The sequence below is a fragment of the Notolepis coatsorum genome, assembly GCF_963971535.1.
Source record: "Notolepis coatsorum genome assembly, chromosome: 10".
Taxonomy (NCBI): domain Eukaryota; kingdom Metazoa; phylum Chordata; class Actinopteri; order Aulopiformes; family Paralepididae; genus Notolepis; species Notolepis coatsorum.
The window spans coordinates 62,047,341-62,072,376 of record NC_140174.1 but is presented as its reverse complement, the minus strand read 5'-3'; the positions used below and the strand labels follow the sequence as shown (position 1 = coordinate 62,072,376).

Below are 25,036 nucleotides of genomic sequence, written 5' to 3'. Positions count from 1 at the left end.
AAGGCCCCCGGCCATGTTTCCCCCGCCTGAGATACCCTGGACACAAAGAAAACAGGTGATCACAAGGCCGACAGCCTCGGCGGCCAGAGGGATCAGCTATATTAGATGGGCATGCCCTAAAAATCCGTTGCCATCAAGCTGTGTCTAGCACGCTCTCCGATTACTCCGCCCCGCTACGCTACGGGACTCCGGGCTCTGATTTGTCCCCTTTGGCTGCGGGCCGCGTTCTTCCAGTGAAGCGCAAGCGGACACCCAGTTGCTAGCTAGGCCTGGGTCTGTCTATGAGAATGCTGTGCTGTCAAGCGGCTCCCACACCACACATCCTGCGTCTGTGTTTGGTGAGCCTGGTGTTGTATGTCGACGGAGCAGGGTTCCCTGTATCTAAACAATTTTGTCAGAGGGGGAACTCTAGGCCCAGGACGTCGCAACGTGGGTTCCCCCCAGCCCCGCCCTCGCCAGGCCGGGTATTACGTTAGTGCCTCCCCCGTCTGGACTTCCGATCCCGCGGTGGTCAGCAGGCACGCGTAATTTGGGTGGTAGTAATATCACTACAGGGCTACGGTGTGTAGAGACCCACCCTATCGGGCAGTGTGAGGACCACACACCATGCATGTCCAGCTGCAGAGCAGGCCGTCCTCAGCAAGCTAAGCCGGGAAGATGCTCAGCGGGGGAGCCTAGGGGTCACCAGGGGTGATGGCCGCTCCCCCCGTATCAGACCGCCCCTTCTGTCGGGGTCCCCCCCTTGGGTGCGATTGCCTCGTTGGTAGAGTCAGGGTGCGATATCCCGGCTCCACGAGACACCCTGCTCGCGCGGTTGGAGAGACCAGGGTTGACAACGCACAGCGGGAGGGACCGGGCCACCTATCTACGATTCCTAGCGGAGCAGCGGCGGGGGCGCTTTGGAATTTTTACCACGTATGGCTACAGTGGTAGCCATATGTCGGTGTGGATGGAGAGAACGCTGAGGGCGGCGCTTGTGTTACAGTTTACACACCCCCGCCCTCCGTTTTTTGGGTTTGGTACAGACTCTATTATCAGAGTCCGCGGCAGCCCTGGCCGAGGAGATTTGTTCTCTGGCGGCAAAACAGGCCGTCGTCGTGGTCCCATGGGAGGACGCGATGTGCAGCGTTTCCTCCTGATATTCTCTGGTGCCCGAGAAATCGGGGGGGGGGGGGGGGGGGGGGGGGGGGTTGTCGGACCCATACTCTGGACCTGTCCCATGGAAGGTTTTGGACAAATTATTCAAAACATCAACAACAAGCAAACACCTCAGTGAATCAAAGGCACGAAACTTTCAGTAAAGCTAAAAAAGGAACAGTTGAAATTTCCTTGGTGTGATTAAGGAAACTATAAAAGAAGGAAGAGTCATCACGTCACTGTGTAGCGTGTCAACGCAAATGTGAACATTTTCTGTTTGGCTGACAGAGTTAAATGGTAACGCCATCTCCTCGTCATTTAAAACAGGTTATTACCTCCGATGTCAGAATTATCTGCAATTTGTTTGACATTTTGGTTGATGTGTATTTCCTCAAATAGCTTGTATAGTTTGCTTCTCCATGCATCTCCCATAGGCTTCAATACTAGAACTGGCACCAAGCAGAGCATAGAATGCTGGTGTTCTGATGTAATGACTCTTCCTTCTTTTATAGTTTCCTTGGGTGCGATACAAAGCTGTCAGTTCTTGTATCATTCTATCAGCTACATTTAGTCTGTTCTTGTATCGTCAGCTCTGAAAGTACGTTTCAGAATTGTAAAGAGAAAATGGCTCCAATCCAATGTTTTGGATTTCTGTGGTCAAGTTGCCTTTCAGTTTCTGTTTAAAGAAAACTTTGACATTTGGGGAATTTAGGGCACGTTCACACCTACCCTAAATGAATAGTCTGTTTCGTTTGTAGAGGTGTGAACACAAACCGAACTATTTTGAGGATCAAACAACCGAACCATGGTCCTCTTGAAAAGTTGGGACTCGGTCCGTTTCAATCGAACTATAGTACCTAATCCAGGAAGCAAAGTAGCCTACAGTGCATTGCAGTGTGGCTCTGAAGTCAGACTTGCGCCGCTCGCGTAATGAGTCTCTCCTCTCTAGACTCGCGCCACGTGCGGACAGTCTCTCTTCCTCTCTCTCTCTCCTCTCTAGACTGGCGCCGAGCGCGGACAGTCTCTCTCTCTCTACTCTCTAGTCGACTTGCACCGCGCTCGTAATGACAGTATCTCTCTCTCTCATTACGCTGTCGGCAACTGTTTACGTTTGTGAGTGCTATAGTCCAATCGACTTGGCGACTGTATGTCCTTTGTTTACAAATTAGATCCGCACCAAAAAGGGTAGTGTGAACGCAGACCAAAATCAAACAATGTATCATTTTCACATTTGGTCCACCAGAAAGTCCGGACTATCCGCAGACTTTCAGGTGTGAACACGCCCTTAGTCTCTTTTGATTTTCCTCACCGGACCCGTTTGTCACAGCTGTCACATGATGGGGGAAATAGTTCCTGAGTCGACTAGAACCTAATTTAGCAGAGTACCCCACTGGTTTCAATGAAGAATACTAAACACTGCTAATTGCTAATTGGAGAATTAAATATTAAAACATGTAAATAACCATTTCTCCACAGTGTGTCCAGGGTCTGGAAGAGAAAAGCCAGTGTGTTTTGGTCCATAGGTGCTCAAAAGGGCGTGCAGTTGTTTGTTGAGTGTGAGGATGCCGAATCAGACATTATAGGCAAATGTGTGACTGAGGAAGCGATCGAGTGAATGCACGTGTGGATATGTACCATACGTACACACTAACCAACCAGCCGACCCACAGAATACAGTACATAGAGGTGCTCCTTCCAAGCTAGGGATGTCCTCGACTAATAGTCATAGGTTTTGTTCACTATTTGGATTAGTTGATTCATTGGTTTAATCGACAAAAACTCATGCAGTCATGTAGAAAAACCTCTTTAAATCTAGTGATTTTTCATAAAAAGCTTAAAAACTGGGCCCCCCTGTGCGAACCACATAACACGCTGAGTCGCGGCACGGCCGACCCGGGTTCGATTCCCGGACCCGTCGTTATTTGCAGAATGTCTTCCCCCCACTCTGTCTCCCGTTCCTCCTCTCTCTCTCTCTACTGGACTGCCCAGTAGTAAAAAAGCGATAAACGCTAAAAAATAAATCTTTCGAAAAAGCTTAAAAACTGAGTAATCAACCATCAAAATCTTGGGTCAACTAAGACCAAACGGACTGATTAATGGACTGAGTGGGGACAGTCCTATCCCGAGCACCTAATAACAAGACTAAAACTCAAAAAGTCAAGGTATTCGTTAGAGGACTAGTCTTTCACCAGAACTCCAGGAGAGTTCACAGTTCAGAGTTATGTTCGTGTTTGTGTTCAAATCTGTTTTTAATCTCACACTCTTTTTTGAAATCGCATCCGTTCAGCAGCTCCTTGTACCTCTGGCGAACATCTTGGTACAGCGGCGCATCCTCCTCGAGCCCTGGGAAGTGAACCGGTGACTCATTGAGGAGGAACTGCAGCCTGGGTCCCTCCTGGCCGCATTCATACAGGAGGAACAGCATGTTGGCGGCATAGGGAACGATGCGGCTAGTCTGGAAACTTCTATCTACAGGTAGATCAAATAAGATTATTATCATTCAGGGTTTAAGATTATCACTGGTGGTCACTTTGACAGATAACCAACAATCATTTGAGAGTTCTTTACATTTAAACACATTAAAAGTTACGGGTATAACAATCTCAATACAGAATAATTTTTTTTAAGAATTGACCTTCAGTTTCGATCTTATAAAACCATATAGACGATTCTCCCTCTCTCGTTGTCTTCCCTGGGTCTCTCTCTCTCTCTATCCAAGCCTACTATACAGGGCATAATGGTGAGTACCATAACCATCACCGGTGATAAATCTAATGACTGAATGAGTTCAGATTTTTGGAAACCTAGCCCTATTTCTTATTTACCAATGCTGATGTTGATCTGTAGAGTCCTTTCTCAGCACAGTCCATGCTGTTACTCATACTAGCTCCGGATAGTTAACTACAAACCAATGTAAAGTCAATGGCGTCTGGCTTCTGTCTGCGCAAGCTGACTGAGGACAACTGAAAGTTACTCCACGGTGCACACAAAGTAGATTTCAGTGAGCTTTAGTCAGCTTGTACAGACAGGAGCTTGACGCCATTGACTTTGCATTAATTTGTGGCTAACTGTCCAGAGCTAGTTTGAGGAACAGCTTGGATTGTGCTGAGAAAGGACTCTACTCACTGGCTAAGTAAGAAATAGGGCTAGGGTTCCAATTCAGGTCCTTGGCCTTCCGTCAACCTATATGTGAAGTTTCATCCTAATTGGATCAGAACTGGTGGGAGTTATGGCAGCTACAGACAGACAGACAGACAGACAGACACAACACACACACACACAGATACAGTGATCGCAATACCACACCGGGTGTAATAAAACTAACTAACTAACCCTTGTGTTGAGAGTAGTTGTCTGCGGTAAGTGGGGTGTCATCTCTGTAGAGACCTAGTAGAGACAGGAGGGGTAGGAGGGTCTCAGCGTGGCCCACCTGCACTGTAACTGCTTCAGGAATCTCCTCGCCTAACCTGGGGGGTGGAGGGAGGGCAGAGGGGAGAGAAATGGAGAGAGGGGGGGGGGGACAGGGAGAGAGAGAGAGAGAGAGCGACCAAGGGTGCTACACGTGTTATCATTTTATCAAGCGTGTAAATCAGACATTATAAACTGAACGTGCGGACAGCAGCTATTTTTAGGTTTCACTTTCACTTAGTTTTAACTTCACATGAAGGAGAAGGCTCTAGAGGCGACACGACATGTTATACAACGATAGCTGAGGATTCTGAAATATTTCGGATTAAACCCTGCAGCAGTGAAACGACTGGAGAGAAGCTCAGAGGACGACCAGTCCAGACCAGCAACAGTATGTTTTCGTGATGTGCTAAATAAGGCTGCAGCTACATTGCTCCGTCCATCAATGAACAGATAGAAAAGTGACGGAAGGTATTACTGTCAGTTGGTTTATTTTTTTATTAGAACATCAACTCTGTCTGTCCAACAAATTAATACTAATCATTGAAAATGTATTAAAAACAGATGTAGATGGACAGACAGTGGATCAATGTAGCCGTATAACTCTCTAGCGCTCTACAGATATTAAGCATAATTTTGTAAAATGTCCAGTGTCACCGGTAATACCTGTGTTGTTTATTAGTCATGGGAAATTCCACATCACCGTGGCAACCCTAGTGTGTGTGTGCGTGCATGTGTGTCTGACCTGCTTTGTTGTGTGGCCAGGTCCAGCCTAGTAAACAGATCGTGGAACAGCGTACAGCTCGACTTGCTGTTAATGTCATGACCATGACCTCGCTTCCAATACTGCTTCAGATCACCCTTATACTCCAATACCTAGAGAGACAGAGAGTGAGCGAGATAGAGATTGAGAGAGAGCAATAGTGTACTATTTCAACTCATTGATATACAATGTCTTGAACTTTACATTAACTTGTCTAAATATAATATACCCACCTGAGCATCGTTCTGATCAAACATGTGACACCAAGGAGAATGGAGAGACTTAATGGAAAACTCATAGGAACAGAGGAAGAACGCCGCTTCTACTAGGTCTACAGAGAGAGAGAGAGAGAGAGAGAGAGAGAGAGAGAGAGAGAGAGAGAGAGAGAGAGAGAGAGAGAGAGAGAGAGAGAGAGAGAGAGAGAGAGAGAGAGAGAGAGAGAGAGAGAGAGAGAGAGAGAGAGAGAGAGAGAGAGAGAGAGAGAGAGAGAGAGAGAGAGAGAGAGAGAGAGAGAGAGAGAGAGAGAGAGATTTTTTTGATTTTTAAACACAACTTTATTTTCTCACTCAGCAATCAACAATACATCAGAATGTATACTGCAAAAAACAGAACAGCAACTCAAATCAAGAAAAATAAGACAAACTTCACATCAGAACAAAACCAAAAACCAACTCCAACTCCTCCACAACTGTACACAACACCCACTTGTAACACCATATCATCTCAAACTCTGCTACATTGCTGGTCAACTTGTAAAAATGAAAATCCGTTCGTAACCTTGCCTTTACCATACCTCTAAACAAAATAGTGGTATCTACCAGCACTGAATCCTCAATCTTTTTCCTCCTACTTAGATAAATGGCCATTTTTGCCTGACCCAGCAGGAAGTTGAAGAGCTGACATTTTAACCTCCTCTTCCTGCTGTACCTGAACCCCAAAATACACATCTCTGGAGTAAGATGTTCATCAAACAGCACAAACATGCGGGTCAGGAACTGAAAAAAAACCAAGAGCCTGTCACACTTTAAAAAACAGTGAAAAACTGTTTCCCTCTCTGTGCAGAAAGGACAGGTGTCTTCAACATCAGAATTAATCACAGAGACAAAAGCGTTCACAGCAACTGCACCATGTAAAATTCTCTATTGTAAATCCCCAACCCTTTTAGTTAACGGTGGTTTGTACAGTGCTCTCCACTCAGGCCTCTGAGCCTCCTGTAGGCCCAGATGAGCTCTCCATGGAGTGTCAACCCTATCCTTCAGCCTGTTTTGGTTCAACACTTTAACACACAGGTAGTACATAGCTTTGCCCACCATGGTGCTCAGCCTGCAATCAGCAGCACTGCTCACCTCTAACAGACAACCATCACATTTAAAAATAGGGATAAGTTTCACCTCAGGAAAAGAATCATTTACAGCAGGCAATAACTGACCATTACAATAATCAACACACATTTCCAGTTCATTATCAGTCAGCTGCTGTTTCCAGCCTCCCAATAGGCGGCCCATCACCCTGACAGACCTTGTGCCCAGCTGTGAGGCCAGACCGGCAGCATTATCAAAAAGGGGACCGCACACCTCCAGCACATTACCCAACGTGAACATCTTCGCCTCACACAGCCTTTGCCTCAGTGCTGGCTCAGCCCCACCCTGAAAACGAGTCCCATGAACCACCGGCTCCCTCAGAAGCCAATACAAAGAGCCACCGTCCTTCAGTCTCTCTTTCGTAAACAAGCCCCACACTGTTAACAGTCCCTTGTAGAAACGGGGCAGGTTTTTCATTGTACATCCCTTTAAATCCATGAGGAACATCGGCTCAGCCAGACTTAGCCCACCACACCGCTCCAGTATGGCTCGGGCCACAGGTCTCCAGACCAGATCAGCCGGTCCTGTCAGGAGTCTCTGAATGAAACGGAGCCTGAACGCAGCTCCCCTACTTGCCAAGTTGACAAGCCCCTGTCCCCCTTCCTCCTTGGGCAGGAAAAGGACACTCTGCGGGACCCAGTGCAACCGGTCCCAGAAGAAGTCCACCATCAACCCCTGCACCTTAGACAGTAGGTTCAGCGGCATGCTAGCCGATGCCACAGCATGGAGGACACAAGATTGTTGATAATAAGGACCCGACCTTTCAGCGACAGTTTTGGAAGAATCCATTTCCATCGCTTCAGCCGGCCCTCCACTTGCTCCACCACACCGTCCCAATTCTTGGAAGAAAATACCTCATCCCCAAGATAAATCCCCAAGTACTTTAGGCCTCCCCTCTTCCAAGTCAGGCCTCCAGGTAACACAAGTCCATCAATTGGCCCTTTACCCACTGCTAAGGCCTCACTCTTCTGCCAGTTCACCCTAGCAGAAGAGAGAGTACCAAAAGCCCTCACATTTGAATGTACAATATTAATATCGTGCTGAGACTTTACCATAATCATGACATCATCAGCATACGCAGACAGTTTGAATTTTATGTCACAACCCGGAAAAGAAAAACCCGACAAATGAGTCCTTAATCTGTGTAACAGCGGCTCTATGGCCAGACAGTACAACATTCCTGATAAAGAACAGCCCTGTCGGACTCCCCTCTGAACCTCAAAAGGCGCACTTAAACCACCGTTAATCTTAAGTACACTCTCAATGTCTCTGTACAAGACCTGGATCATAGCTATAAGCCCAGAGCTGAAACCAAAAGCCTGCATTGCTTTCCACAGGTACTGATGTTCAACTCGGTCAAAAGCCTTTTCTTGATCTAGAGAAATCAGACCAAGTTCACAACCCAAAACACCAGAGAGGTCCAAAATATCTCGAATCAACGTAATGTTGTCAGATATCAACCTGCTGGGCACACAGTAGGTTTGGTCCACATGGATGACCCGCTCCATCACCTTCCTCAGTCTCATTGCCAGTACCTTTGAGAGCACTTTATAATCGGAGCAGAGTAAAGACACTGGACGCCAGTTCCTGATGTTCTGTAAGTCTCCCTTCTTGGGCAGGAGAGTGATGACCGCTCTCCTACAGCTCAGAGGCAGCCTCCCCTTTCTCAGACTATCACTGAGGACACTCAAAAGATCCTCACCAATCACAGACCAGAGAGACTTGTAAAAATCAACCGGGAGACCGTAAATCCCAGGCGCCTTCCCACTCTGCATGCTCTGCAAAGCCTCTAGCAGCTCTTGGCCTGACAGCAGTGCTTCCAGCTCTGCGCCGTCCTCAGCTGAGACTCTAGGGAGGCCCTCAAAGAAGGACCGTGCCACCTCCGGCTCTTCTTGGTACTCAGTTCTATAGAGCTCTTTGTAGAAACCAACCGCACACTGACGGAGGTCGGCTGTCTCATGCAGCATCTGCCCAGTGTCTGACCTCAGAGTGTAGCAGCCTCTTTTGGCCATTCTTGCTCTCCAAACCAAAGAAAAAGTGAGACGGAACATCCATCTGGACCACGTTTTGAAAACGGGATCTAACCAGAGCGCCCCTAGCAGAGATACCCAGCAGGTCAGACAGAGCTGATTTTTTCCTTTTGAAAACTTCAATATGTTCTCTTTCTCCAGTGGAGCCTGCCAACTCCTGCATCTCCATCACTTCTCTCTCCAGAGCTCTCATAGATCTGGCCATGTCTCTTGTAACATTGAGAGTGTACTGTAGGCAAAGCTGTTTTATATGTATTTTACCTACATCCCACCACTGTTGCAGTGAACTAAAGTCATGTTTAGTTTGCCTATAGTCAGCCCAAAAAGAACCAAAAGCATCCTTAAAACCATTATCAGCCAACAGAGAGACATTAAGGTGCCAATATGCACTTTTACATTTTTTATAAAAATAGAACACTGGACAAGGGAGTGGTCAGATAAACCCACCGGACTTATGGAACAGCTTGTGACCACACTCATGTGATGTTCAAAACAATACAAACGATCAAGCCTGGCTAACGATAAATAATTATCCCTGGAATGAGCCCAGGTATACTGCCGCTGATTACTGTGGAGATATCTCCAAATATCACACAGTTCAATGGTTTCAACCAGTCGTATTAGACAGGCTTTAGAAGCCGCATGCGGCTCCTGATGATTCCTGTCTAACACGGGATCTTCAGTGCAGTTAAAATCACCACCCACAAACAGATACTCCTCACTACTACAAGCACTAAGAGTATCTTTTAATTTATCCAAAAACAATAACCTTTCCAACCCCACCGTTGGAGCGTATACATTTACAAAACACATCTTTACATTTTCAAATACAGCACAGAGTTTAAGCAACCTGCCTGGAATGATCTCATCAACAACACATGAAGCAGGTAGAAAATCCCTAGAAAAAAGAAAACCAACTCCCCCACTGTTACTACTCTTATGACTGAAGAAAGCTCCCCCACCCCACTCCCTCTTCCAGTCAGATTCATTTTCAACCGTGCTGTGAGTTTCCTGAAGAAAAGTAACATTTAGCTTCTTGCCCCTGATCAGGCTGTACAGGGCAGCTCTCTTACCATCTTCTCTAGCACCATTAACGTTTAAAGACCCCAGTTTAAATTCACACATGTTTAGTATACAGCACAGCAGCAACCAAACAATAGCAAAAAAACACATTAGGCCTATACATCATCAGGACCAACAGCCTCCTCATTGATTTTTGCTCTGACTCTTGATAATATTTTCTTTAAGCGGAATCCCTCTTGGTGAGAGAAAAAAGGTAGCCCTGCGTCCTCCCCACTCCTCATGTGTATTGTGACAGAATCATGAAACTTCCTTAAATCAGGGAAAAGTTCCTCTAATTTAATAGATTTACCTTTGGTATTTTTCAAAAATGTTTTTATCTGTTCGAAAGAGAACTCAGGCTGTGATAAATCACTCAAGAGCACATCCTCCTCTTCCTCACTGCTGTTACTACTGTCCTGTGACTGTGCGTCCTGTCCTTTCTTTCCTGAGCCTTGCCTCGTTTGAGAGGGGGCGGGGCTCTGCTCCTTCCTAGCTGCCTTCGCGTCCTGCCCGCCAGTAACCCTCGAAGTAGCCCTGCTTTTCCTCTTTCGTACAACTTTTGAAAAATCCATCTCTGTCTCATCCTCCTCAACCAGTACAGACTCCGCTATCCTGGTTGCTGTACTCTCTAAATCCTCTCTCACTTCGACCTGAGTATCACTGTTCAAATCAATTAGCAGATTCCCCTGAATAGTGCTGATGCTTTGTGCGGCTTGCGCCTGCACAACATTTCCCCCGCTCTCTCCACTGTGTACCTGCGCTTTTGCAATAATTGCAACTGGCCTCTCACTCACACTTGTCTCCGCAGCTGTGCGTGTAACAGTAGGTGTACTCGCTGCAGTGCGGGCAGCTGCCGAAGGCTTATTCGCTGCTGGCTGACTGCTATCTGCGGTCTTTGTAGCCTCCGCGCCAGCAGTCGGCTGTTCACCCCTTTTCGCTGGGCATGCACGAATTAAATGATTCTCTTCCCCGCATCCAAAGCATTTCATTCTGCCTGAGCTCACATGAATGTCGTAGTCAAAATCGTCCAGCCTGAATTTGAAAACTAAACTCAGTTCCTCATCTTTCTTCTTCAGAATCATATGCACTTGTCTCCTAAAAGACACGACATGTTTAACGTGACGCGAGGTCCCCCCGAGAGAGAACATTGTAATCGGTGAAACTAACTGCCCGTGTCTTGACAGTTCTTTCTCCAAAAGTCCATTTTTCAAAAACGGGGGGACATTAGATATTATAACACGTTTGGCTGGGTTCGGGGGGGTGACGAGTGGAAACACCGTAGTAAGCGTCTCCCGAATCACCACTCCACTTTCCACCATCTGATTCACTTTAACGGTAGAATCAAGGAAAATTACAACTGCCCGATTCATCCTTGAAGCTGACTTAACGCTCGCATATCCCACGACTGCGCCGATAGCCAAACAACATTCTTCCACTGAGACACCGTGGTCTGGAGAGAGTCGCAAGCCGTGTTTGCGTGTAAGTCTCTCCAAACCGGAGGGCACTCCTCCCTGCTCCGCCATGCCTGTGTAAAGGCACGACGCAGCGGCAGCACTCACCAAACAATTGTCACTTAGATACTACGGCTAAACTCAACCGAAACAACTAAAACCAACACTCTCGTAAAAGCAAACAATAAATAAGCAATAGTCTAATTCATAACATTAAACACAACAAGTTAGAGAAAAAGTTAGAGTTTCACTCACACTGCAAACGCTCCTCCACGCTCCTTCACCACCATACACACGCATGCGCAGAGAGAGAGAGAGAGAGAGAGAGAGAGAGAGAGAGAGAGAGAGAGAGAGAGAGAGAGAGAGAGAGAGAATGACATGCTTTCTGATTGAGCTCTGGAGTTCCCGCCCACTCTGATTTTGAACGTGTTTTGTTTATGACCGTAGTATAATAAGTTACTAAAAATTAAGATTAGCCACAGTAGGTTTACTATGTAACATTGAAACCAAAGAGCCATCAGTGAGATCATAATGCAGCTGCATAGATTGAGATCATAATGCAGCTGCATAGATTGTACTCATTCACTCGCGGTTAGCTGCTCTGCCCCTAGTGGCGGCTCACAGGCATGTGAGAATATTGTTCAGAGAATCTGCCCTAATGCTTCACATCTATGCCAGTGTGTCTTCATTTATTTAACTGTTTACCGGTAATTACATGTATTTATCCAGGGAACATGACACATCCACAGATGTTACAGCCTGTCTGACACTGGGAGCTGCCCAGTACAACCACAGTCCGACACTGGGAGCTGCCCAGTACAACCACAGTCTGACACTGGGAGCTGCCCAGTACAACCACAGTACTCTGCTTTCTACCTGGCGTGACTCGGTCGTAGGGAACGTTCAGTCGTTTGGCGATCTCCCTCCTCACTCCCCCCATCTCCTGTCCTCCTTTGAACCGCTCCACCTCCCTCAGAGCTGTCTTGTTGTTCTCCACGCCTTCGACGAAACCACGGCAACGCTCGAAGAAACGCATCAAGTCATCGTTGACTTTGTGTCGATACCACACTTCTGCAGGGATGAAGGTGAGAGGGAAGGGGAGGGGTGTTGATCAATTTCCATCTCGACTCATCAGGTAAAAGCTACTACAAGGAGAACTTTCAACAAAATACATCATTGTCAGATTGTTTGTGATAGCTTGAAGTATAATTACAGTAAACAAATGAGACCATTGTTGAAAAACAAATGGTGGCCTAATTCTCATAAGACCACATTTCCCATAAACCCTGTCGCTTCCTGTTGCGATATTTAGCCTTTTATTGTGATATGCTATCCATTTATATTTACACTACACACACTACCATCCATTTATCTATCAATCATCCTTCCATCTCTAGCCATTCCATCACTCCCTAGTCCCTACATTCCACAGAAATAAATAAAAAGACAGACAGACGGACAGAGAGAGCGAGACCTTTTATCCCCCAGTGTCTGTGCAGCCCCTCCTGAAAGGCCTCTATGCTGTCCACACATCTGTGTTTGGAGCTGGTTATGAACCTGATACGATCTCTCCTCAGGTTCTCCACTGAGAGCAGTGAGGGAAACAACTTAGACAGCCTCACAGCCAGGTGCCTGTGGTCATCTCTCCCCTTCTCCACCAGCTTCCCTAGAGAATAGAACAGAACAGAATATGAAAACACAACTCAGGGCTGCCTTCTTAGTCGATTAAGCGATCGGTTTGGTCTTATAGTCGACTTCATTTTCTTATGCTTTTTCTCCCCATGCTGAATGAATTATATCCTGAAAAATTATGTGTATCTGCCTGGTAAGCATTAAAGGTAGAATCCGTAATGCCATCAAACAGTGACCTCTAGGCTAAAGAGCCCCGCTTGGTATTGCTCTTTGTTTCCTCTCTTTTTTTGGTCTGATGTGTGGGTTGGAGTTTAGTTTTAGTATTATACTGTCAATTTCTTCAGACCTCTCTTGGCAGAGCCTGAGGTGTGGCCAGCAGTAGCAACCCCTCCCCTATACCCACTGACATCCAATCCACACATCAGACTAAAACAAAAAATGTAAACAGCACAATACCAAGACAAGAGGGGCTCTTTTGCCTTGAGGTCATTGACGACATTACACATTTTACCTTTAAATTTATTTTAAAACATGATTGCATGTGGGAAACACAATTTTACATATTTGTCAATTAAATCAACTACTCGATTAGTTAACTAAATCAACTAAAATGCCTTTCAAGTTAATCGAGGACAGACAGACCTAACACAATTCCTGTGGTAAATAACATTAGTGTGGAAGTAAATAGGAACCTTCTTACCTCCATCTCGAAAGTCATGGAAAAAAAATTCTACGAACAGGTTGAAAAGTACCTACTACCTAGCGGAAAAAAATCTAATCTACGAATTCCAATCTGGCTTCAGAACATCCCACTCCACTGACACATGCCTTCTCTATTTGAACGACCACATAAAACAAGAGGTGGACGCGGGCAAATACTGCGGCATGGTCATGCTGGACGGTGGACCTACAAAAAGCCTTCGACACTGTCAATCACTCCATTCTGATTGACAAGCTAAAAGCAATTGGTTTTGATAGTCTATCAGTGAGCTGGATGCAATCCTACCTTGAGGGCAGGGAACAGATGGTGGAGGTAAACGGTACCCTACCCCCCCCCCCCCTCACAGTGAGCTGTGGTGTTCCACAAGGAAGCATACTAGGACTGCTACTGTTCCTAATTTATGCAAATGACATGTCGTCAGCTTGTGACTGCAACTTGTTCTTGTTCGCAGACGACTCAGCCCTGCTGGTCTCTGACAAGAACAAGTTACAGATTGAAAAAACCCTCAGCTTGGAAATTGGCAAAATCTGCATATGGCTCGCTGATAACAAACTATCATTACACATGGGCAAAACAGAGTCCATTCTCTTCGGTTCAAATAACAAACTCAGCAAGACCGACGGCTTCTCAGTTACAGTGGGTGACAATATTATAGTCAAGTTTCAAGTTTCTTTAATATCAAGTTTCTTTAATATTTGTCATACAGAAGTACAGAATACTTTTATACAAAATGCTTCTTACTGTTACGCTCCAGAGACTGTGCAAGACAAGATAAGTATGAAATAAAATAACATAGTAAAATTAGAAGTAAAAAAATGAGGTCACAGTGTTCAGTTTAGACATATGTACAATGTTCGATGCAGAATAGACGTAGTTACCATACAATATACAATACTGTGCAGTGTACTAATATACAATACTATATAGTGCAAGGCAGAAATGGGACGAGGTGCAATTTAGGTACAATTCACAGTAGGTGTACGAGTTGTAGTGCAAATCCTTTATCAATAAATATAAAGTGTAAAGTGTGTTTGTGTGATCTAAAGTGTGGAGAGTGGGTGCTGCAGTGTGTTGTTTGTTTGAGTGAGTGTGTGCGTGTGGGTGTGTGTGCTGTGTGCATTTGATGGTTGTTGCATAGTGTTTATTGTTCGTTTAGCAGCCTGATGGCCTGGGGATAGAAGCTTCTTCTGAGTCTTTCTGTGCTCGCCTTAAGACTCCGGTATCGCTTGCCTGACCGCAGCAGTTCAAAGAGGCAGTTGTTCGGGGGGCTCGAGTCCTTAATAATTCTCTTAGCCTTCCCCTTGCACCGCTTGTTGTAAATGTTCTGGAGGGTGGGAAGCCCCCCTCCAATTGTGCGTTCGGCTGAACGTGTCACTCTTTGTAGTCTGCTACGGTCTTGTGCAGTGCTATTCCCAAACCAGGAGGTGATGTTGCCGGTCAGGATGCTCTCTATTGTACATGAGTAGAAGTTCCTAAGGATCTTCTGACTGGAATCTTCCGGTTTAGCTGCAATATGTAGCGCACGCATTTGGTTATAGCTCCGCTCCCGTTAACGTTAATTTAGTTTAAAAACCTTATTTGGACAATACCAAAAGAGATTAAACCACATCGTATGTATTGATAAGACCTTCTACTAACTATATCAAAAGACAACATGGATAAGGATAAGAAAAAGGGTGGAAAGAAACAAGAAACAGCAATTCCAACGGCGCCGATTGAAACACGTTCAAGAAAAATAACAGGCGACGCTGCGGCAGATCCGTCGGTGACAAGCCCCGACGTGGGGAATATAGAGGAGAATACACCGGGACCAAGGACTACTGGCCCCGAGAGGGAGACAATAGATGACAACATAACAGGAACGACAGGAAAAAGTACCGTGAAGGATAAAGCAGGTGATTTTGAGAAGATAATAGCAAACATATCCATCGGATCCCTCACTGCACCCATAACATCAACTGACACAAGCAGTGCAATTACACAACCCGACTTCAACTCTCTGACTATCCTGATGAAAGAACAGATGGTCGCTTTCAAATTACACGTTGCACACATCGATACTAAATTCGAAGAGGTTATGAGAGCGGTCGCTGTACAGTCCATGCGAATCACGACAGTGGAGAATACGGTGACAGAAATTACACGGGCAGTCAAGGCGAACGAAGGTGGCATGACAGAGATGGAAAAAGAGATAGAAAGTGTGAAAGAAGAATACCGGAGGGAAATACAAGTGGTTAAAAACGAAGCGACGGAGAGGCTACTAGAATCCCAACGCTACCACAGGCGGAATAACATCCGCATTGTAGGGCTTGATGAAGCAGTAAACTGCGAAGATGCCAACTTTCCAACAGTGCTATCAACGATTTTGGGTAACAACGATCCAAACACAGTGCCAGAAGTGGACCATGTTTACAGAATCGGTTCTCGGGGGCAAAGAAACATCGGGCCAAGAGTCATCATTGTTACTCTGCGGAAGACTACAACAAGGGATGACATCATCAAATTTGCTCGCATCCAACGTGGGAATCTGAATTATGGTGATAAATCAATATTTATCTACGAAGATTTGAGCAAAGAAGCCATCATTCGACGTCTACCATACAAGGAGGTGATGCAAAAGCTGTTCAAATCTGGTCACAAGCCAAGGTTATCATACCCGGCGCTGTTATCATTCGTGGGCAGTGACGGCCACAGGTCTGGTGTATACACACCTAAAGAAGCTGAGGATTTTCTGAATCGAAATGGAGCAAATAACCCAAGGCAGGACGACAATGCCGGAAACAGATAAGCCTCTTTCTCAATGTATACCAGTGTTAGAATGACTTTATTGTGTTCATCAAGGTAGCAGACCAGATATGCAAGCCGTCTATAACAATGTGTACTGTGTATAATACGATTCGTAATACATTATAATTTCAGACTCTGGTCTCTGGGGAGACAAATACATATCATTGCAAAAAGATCTATCTGGAATATTCTGGGTTTATCGCTCAAATGCCCTGGGTCTCTTAGATCATTCTGGAACATAAAAATAGTCTATTGCACTAGTATACTCTACAACCTTCTAGAATATAAGGCACCATGACAACGAAGGCCTACAACTCTAACAATAAACATCCGGTGTGTATACACATAGCAGATAATCAATTGAATGAAGTTCAATCAGTCCTTAATAATACTTTAAAAATTAACCACACCTAAACGTATGAACACTACAAGGTTATTCTAACAATTTAAGTAATCACTCCATTGATGGTGACTGGCACATTGAAGCTCTAAAAGGCTCTGCTTTTCTATCTTATCTAATCTGTTAATTCGGTTCTAGTGGCTTCTCCACGTTGATAATTATTCTATCTCTCATTCCTTATCTATATCTTTCCTTTAATTTTTATTTTATTTTATTTTTTCTTCTCATTACTCTATTTTTTATATATATTTTAACTTACATTGTTCTTTTCCACTGTTCTTCACATTAAGGTGTCAATATTGCTCTACAATCTTTTCCTTTTTTCCTTTTTTCCCACACGTTAGTAGAGGGTTCAAATGAATATGTCGATGAAAGTTTCTCTTTTTTTATTTTTTATTTTTTGTCATTTATCACAATACTTCATTACAGTAAGGGAAGGTGCAAGACCAAAAGCGACATTCTATTGCAATAGAATGGAAATGTTAGATCCTATGGCAATTAGCATAGGAAGATTAAGATTACAATGCTCAGTTTGGGCAATCCGGTGGACTATGGGAGAAAGTCAATCGCGGAGGATGTGTTTTTGGAACACAGGCCTGTACGACTTTCTGGGTGAGGGGAAAATAGGGGATTTTTATTTGTATATATATATGTTTTTAAGCTCAGCTCTCAACGGGACCTCATTAATTGGATGTACATCTATTGTAGCTTCGCACTCCAGAAGCATTACCAAAAACTACACAAAAACATGCATAGATTATGGCTAGTTTGAATATAATGGTATGGAACACCGGTGGGATAAACAAACAACACAAACGCAAAAGCGTGCTCACACTGATGAAAAAAGAACATGTGGACGTGGCTCTATTAAGCGAAACGCACATTTTAGAGGAAGACATAAATACGTTAGCGGATAACATATACCATAATATTAGTCACTCTTCTTTTGTTACGAGAACTAGAGGGGTAGCCATAGTCGTCAGACGCAAATTAAATATCGAATTGAAAGGGGTATGGTCGGATGCTGAGGGGCGCATAACTATAGCTAGGATTATACACAACAGGAAAATTGCGTTGGCAGCGGTATATGCCCCAAATTTGTACGAAGTGGGTTTCTTCACTTCACTAACCGGAGAAATGTTAAACCATCCCGAGTACTCATATATAATAGGTGCGGATTTTAATGCCATTTGGAACCCAAGGATGGACAAAACTTACCTTACCTTTTCCAGCGAACAAAAAAATTCATCTAAAGCATTAAAAGATTGGTCAAAATCAACAGGGGTAATTGATTTATGGCGTTCACTTAATCCCATGACCCGCAAGTACTCCTGTCGTTCGGCGAGACACAACACACTATCCAGAATTGATTACGTCTTTGCATCCCCGAGAATATTTGATAAATATGAAGTGGAAATGACACCCAATGCGCTATCAGATCACTGCTACTTAATCCTGAAAGCAACATTTGGTACACTATCTTCCCGGGCCCCAAGATGGCGTTTTAATTCTATGCTGCTTAACAACAAGGAATTCATTACACAAATTAAAGAAGCTCTCACAGTATTCCTACAGGATAATGCAAACTCGGTGCAAGATCCCAGAATATTATGGATGTCGGTAAAGAGTATGATCAAGGATTTCACGGATAGATTTTCCTCCATATTGCGCAAAAATCAATGCACAAAACTGTCTGAAATGGAAACGCTTTACTCAACGCTTTTTAATTCTTTAAAATACAACAACTCTACTAGACTAGAAAACCAAGTTAACATTCTAAAGACAGAGATCAAAGCAATATACAGACAAAAATCGGAATTGCAAATACGCAGCACAAGACAACAGCAGTACTTCCAAGGATCTAAACCTAGTCACCTATTAGCCATGCGACTAAGAATTAATGCAAAATTTGCAGATATAACTGCCATTAGGAAACAACAAGCTCTAGTAACAGAACCCAAAATAATAAACGATACATTCAAAGAATTCTACTCCGATTTGTATAATTCAGAAACGACCTTTGATCAAGACAAATTAGACACATATCTTAATCAAATTACTCTCCCTAAACTTTCGGAGGACGACGCTAAACAGTTAGAAGCACCGATCACATTAGAAGAACTCAAGAAGGCCATATCCGGAATGAAAAACGGCAAGGCTCCGGGAATTGACGGTATCCCATCAGAAATGTACATTTCTTGCTGGGACATATTTGGACCCTTATTACTAAATATGATCTTATACTCAGTCAAAGAGGGAAGCTTCCATAAACACCAAAATATCGCACTCATTTCAGTTCTTCACAAAAAAGACAAAGACCCCACTGAGTGCGGTAGTTACCGACCTTTAAGCCTCCTCGGAACCGATGTCAAACTGTACTCTAAGATATTAGCCATCAGATTGCAAAAGCATATGACGTCTTTAGTTCATCCGGACCAAACAGGCTTCATAAAAGGTCGCCTGATCAATGATAACATAAGGCGAATACTGCACGTACTAGATGCAGACAAAGAGGACACCACACCTAAGGCGATGCTATCCCTGGATGCTATGAAAGCATTTGACAGGTTGGAATGGTCGTTTCTATGGGCAGTATTAGAAAGGATGGGGTTAGGAAAAGGATTCATTGATATGATTAAAGTACTATACAAGGACCCATCGGCCAGGATTACAACAGGCACATTCATCTCCGATATCTTTCCGGTATCACGCTCAGCCAGACAGGGTTGCCCTCTTAGTCCCGGACTATTCGATCTATCATTAGAACCTTTAGCACAATTTATAAGACAATCCCAACACATAGAACCAATAGTAATCAAGGGCACACAACATAAAATTAGTTTATATGCGGACGACGTAATATTGTTCATGCAAAACCCCAACAACACATTGCCGCATATACTCAAGTTGATAGAGAACTTTGGTGATTTATCGGGATTTAAAATAAATTGGCCTAAGTCGGCTTTTCTTCCTCTTAACATCAGTGCAAAAAAAGACACAACCCTCCCAGGTGCGATACCCATGGTCAAACATTTTAGATGCTTGGGTGTGGAAATATTTCCCACCATAAGACAAACGGTGAAGCACAATTACACAAAAATACAGAACAAAATCAAAGACGACCTGGACAGGTGGGCAAAACTTAAAAACTCAGTACAGGCAAGGGTATCAATAGTTAAGATGGATGTATTACCAAGAATCAATTTCTTCAGCTCAATGCTTCCGTTACCTCCTCCAGAGGGCTACTGGAAAAGATTACAAACCTCCACATACAAATTTATTTGGAATAACAAACCACCTCGCACCTTACTGTAAATTGTACCTAAAATTGTACCTCATCCCATTTCTGCTTTGCACTAGATCAGGGGTGGGCAATTATTTTTCCCGGGGGGCCGAATGAGCAACTGAAAATATGTTGGGGGGCCGGGCCAAAATTCCAAACTCAATTATGCATAATATACATTTTATTTCTATATAAAAAGCAGTAAATGGCATTGGTTTGACCCCTGGTAAGAGTGTATGTTATTATTTGGCAATTAAAATGTGAGGTTAGCTTTCAAAAATATAATTTATTCAAATATAATTTATTTCCAAAATGATAAACAAAATGTGAAACATTAATAACAAAGGGCATTTTGAGTTTCATATACTATTGAAACAAGGATTTTCTTAGCTTTCTAAAGACATCACATCATCTTATAGCAAAAATAAACAAGACATGTCACTGAACTGTGTAAAGAAAAGTGTCCCAGTTTTGTAGCATTTTTTACTTTACATGCCTATATTAAAATGTTTTCAGAACTGTGCAAAAAAAAGAAAAAAAATATCAAGTGTCCCATTTCACTTGTTATATTTCCACATTTTAGTGTCTTCAGTTCTTTTTTTTCATTCAGTGTGAGAAATCCAGTCTCTGTTGAGCTTTAACAAGTCCATCAAAGTCAGGTTGCATGTCTGAGGTGGAGATGCGAAGCACAGCTGCCAGATGTTCATCAGTGAGAGAGGATCTGTACCTGGACTTGGTAAACGTCATGACTGAGAATGTCTGTTCACATATGTAGGTGGATCCAAAGAGAACCAACATCTTCTGAGCATGTCTCCTAAGCGTATACTGTGCGTGTGAACGTTGACATGAAAAAAAAAGTAAAAAAAAAAAAAAAAAAAAAAAAAAAAATTTAAAAAAAATATTTTTTTTTAATTTTTTTTTAATTTTTTTTTATTATCATGTCATCTTTCGCGGGCCGGTCGGATCCGGCCCGCGGGCCGTACAATGCCCAGGTCTGCACTAGATAGTACTGTACATTAGTACACTGCATAGTATTGTGTATTGTATATTATATGGTAACTCAGAACATTGTACATATGTCTATACCGAACACTGTGACCTCATTTTCTTCTTCTAAATTCATGCTATATTATGTTATTATGTTATTTGATACTATCTTGTCTAGCACAGTCTCTGGAGCGTAACAGTAAGAAGCATTTTGTATGAAAGTATTCTGTACTTCTGTATGACAACTATTAAAGAACTTGAACTTGAACTTGAACTTGAACTAAAAAGATCCACCGCACAGAGAAATAAAGCAGACGGTGGCATGGCAGTTCCAGATTTTTTACAATATTTTAAGGCCTTCACATTAAGACCATTGAAGATATGGTTTGACCCCCAGGCTTTGGTATCTTGGAGAGAATTAGAAGAAAACATAGTAGCCCCACAGAGACTGAAAGACATAGCACACACTAAACTTTCAATCAAGCATTGTGAGCGAGAATTTGGCCCAATAATTACCCATGCAATCAGAACATGGCGGGAAACACAAAAGAAATATCCTAACCCTCAAGAATGGCATAATCACACTCCCATATTCAATAACAATGCACTCTTAATGGGAAAACGCCCTATAAGATTCCCTATATGGGAAGAGCAAGGCATACACTCATTAGGGGATATTTTTAATAACCAGGGCCTCTGTAGTTATGTCGAAATATGCACAAAGTTTAACCTCACCGAGTCCACATGGCTTTTTTACATACAGTTACGACTTTGTCTGAGGTCTCACGGTGTTCCATTACTCATACCAATGAACACCACAGATACCACAAATTTTTCTATGAAAGAGAAACATTGGGAGGTTTTGTATCAGGTTTTTATTATCAATTACTAACGTCCTCGTATGAAATCCTTCAACTAGACACTGTCTGGAGGAGGGATATACCAGACCTGGAAAATGACTTTGATTGGCAAGGAGCCTGGGCAAATGTCCGACTTACATCAAGGAACCCGGATCATCAACAAATCAATCTGAACTATATTCACAGGACATACTTGACTCCTATAAGGCTGTGCAAAATGGGGCTTAAACAAGACTCCAAATGCTCCCAATGTACAAATGGGGACGAAGGAACATTTATGCACATGTATTGGGACTGCCCACCAGTTAAGGCATTCTGGAAAGATGTGTCCCAACAATTATCAATACTCGTATCTTGGAATATACCTGTACACCCCTCGGTATTACTATTGAATGATGTTTTTGAGTTTGCAGTGAATCCACAACTAAAGAGATTGGTTTTATCGGGTATCACAGTAGCTAAAAAAACTGATCGCATCACGTTGGTTTCAACCGGAAAAAATGTGCCGAAAAGTGTGGTTTCTTACATATCTCGATGTGATATATCAAGAAATATCTACAGCAAGAATTCTGGGTCTCAATGAATCCAAAATGTCAATGTGGTTAGAAGTAGTGGAGAGAATAAAAGCTAGCTTATAATGGTAGTGTCTGGTTAGGAGTGAGGGATAATGGAGGTACTATCCAAGAGGGGGTCCGGGAGGGGGGGGTTTGAGCTGGAGCATATGTGTGTAGGGTTTTAGAAAATAGGTATTAGGGGTATATTATATACTAACATTTATATAATTGTAATTTCGCTGGATATACACTGTATACGGTTAAAATGTTATTATAGACTATTTTTGTTTTATCTTGTTTCTGTACTTGCATATATTTTAACCACCTTTACTGAAAGTTTCATTATGCATTGTGTGTTGAGTACTGACTTTTAATAATTTTTGTTTTGCAATAATAAAAAAAATATAAAAAAAAAAAAGGATCTTCTGACTGACTTGGAACTTCCTTAGGCGCCTGAGGAAGTAGAGGCGTTGTCGTGCCTTCTTCACAACACTGTCAATGTGTGTGGTCCATGTCAAGTCCTCGGATATGTGGGCTCCGAGGTACTTGAAACTGTTCACTCTCTCAACCGGTGCCCCGTCGATGCTGAGGGGGCTGTAGTCCTTGACCCCCGACCTCCTGAAGTCCACAATCATCTCTTTTGTTTTGCTGACGTTCAGGGAGAGGCAGTTCTCCTGACACCACTGTGACAGGTTCTCTACCTCTTCCAGGTAGGCCCTTGACTATGAGTTTGGAGGGGACTATGGTATTGAATGCTGAGCTGTAGTCGATGAACAGCATTCTCACATAGTTCCCCTGCCTCTTGTCCAGGTGTGATGCTGCTGTGTGCAGCACATGGGCTATGGCGTCCTCCGTGGACCTGTTGGGGCGATATGCAAATTGCAGAGGGTCCAGGTTGATGGGGAGGGAGGAACAGATCAAGATCAACAAGGAAAGATGAAATTACCTACCTGGGTTCCATCCTAGAGGCTAATCTTTCCTGTGACAAAATGGCATCCAATGTAATAAAAAAAAGTCAACAAACGAACTAGATTCTAGTACCGGATCTCCTCTCTGGTAAACAAGAATACCCTGAAGACTCTGGCAGGAGCACTCATTCAAGGGTACTACGACTATGCTTGCACCTCATGGTGCCAAAGCACCTCAAAGGTGCTAAAAACAAAATTACAAACATCTCAAAACAAACTGGTCAGACTACTGCTTGACCCCACCTCACCCCTGCCCACGTTGACAACCTAGGATGGCTTAGAGTAGACGACAGAGTACAACAACTTGCAATGGGCCTGGTCTACAAGATACACTACACGACCAAGGTACCCATGTACATGTCAAAATACTTCCCAAAGGTCAGTGAATACCACGATCACAACACCAGAGGGAGCTCCACAAATCATGTTAAACCCAGATTCGGCTCAAACAAGGGACTAAACACGTTTCGCAATTATGCCACATCAATGTGGAACGCCCTACCCAAAGCTGTAAAGGAATGTGAATCACTACCCACTTTCAAAACCACTCTCAAAGAACACCTACGGGAGACTGCAATTCGAAACTGGCCCCTGTAAATGTCCTAACCCAACCCCCTCCAATGTACAGTAAATTACCAAGTATGGTTGTCAATATTCCAATGTACAGTTTTGTACAGTGTCTCCCCCCCCCCCCTCCTACCCAACCCAATACCAAACCAATAAATGTAGCAGTACTGTCTATCTGTATCATGTCATATATGTCCTGATTAATTGAAATGTGGGACCCTGATGTAAACAAGACGAAAGTCTTTCTCTGGTCTACATCCCCTTAACAATGTGTGTTTTGAGCTGTACTGTATTGTACCCATTCTGCAATCTGTTAATAAAGTTTTCAAAAAATCAATCAACCAGTTGATCAATAGGTCGTCACGTGGGATTAAGTAAATATTACAAAGAGGATTTTACGAGTCATGAAACTAAATCGATTTGTCTTACCGTCCATATCGTTCTTGTACCACATCTCCCAGTTGTTTTTTATCTCATCCAGCCATTTCTCAGAGCTTGACGCCTCGTTTACCACCATATCATACAGGCGCTGCATCCTTTTAATGTTTTTGACCGTCGGGTATCGAGTCCCATGTCGTATGATCGCTGTAAGATGGATAGGGGTACACGTGTCGGTATGTGGTGTCGGTTTCAAAAGCGATTTATTCACCGATAGAATATCGGCCAGGAGATAGGAGTTAACTTCTTCATATCGTCCCTTCGTTCCGAAGTAGTTAGCGATGGAAGGGATGTTTGAGTGAGACACGGAGCAGTAAGAAAGGCTAGTCAAAGCCAAGTTGAATGTGGTTAAAAATAAACTTTGTTTGATCAGCATTTTGTTGGTTTATTTGAGGTAGATGTATACTAACTTCTCACTCGCGGAAATGTCTGCTTTGTTTGATCTATTATTGTTCCGGGTTTGGTGCAAGGACATTACAAAAGAAGGAAGGGTCACTGTGTAACGTTAGTTATTACCCTGATTGATTGATTGATTGATTGATTGAAAAGTTTATTAACAGATTGCAGAATGGGTACAGTACAGTACAGCTCAATACATACAATTGTTAAGAGGATGCAGACCTGAGA

The 25,036-nt window shown here is 43.5% G+C and overlaps 1 protein-coding gene across 1 annotated transcript; it reads right to left on the bottom strand.

Annotated features, from left to right (window-relative positions):
- Positions 1-1,210: 1,210 nt before the first annotated feature.
- On the bottom strand, positions 1,211-24,819 carry minpp1b (multiple inositol-polyphosphate phosphatase 1b). The gene is made up of 7 exons (XM_084322467.1): positions 24,401-24,819; positions 12,687-12,878; positions 12,089-12,283; positions 5,542-5,639; positions 5,291-5,421; positions 4,471-4,604; positions 1,211-3,606 (listed from the first exon to the last, which is right to left on the bottom strand). Exons 1-7 carry the CDS (start codon positions 24,783-24,785, stop codon positions 3,344-3,346), a joined length of 1,398 nt encoding a protein of 465 aa, XP_084178593.1. The 5' UTR covers positions 24,786-24,819; the 3' UTR covers positions 1,211-3,343.
- Positions 24,820-25,036: the final 217 nt, after the last annotated feature.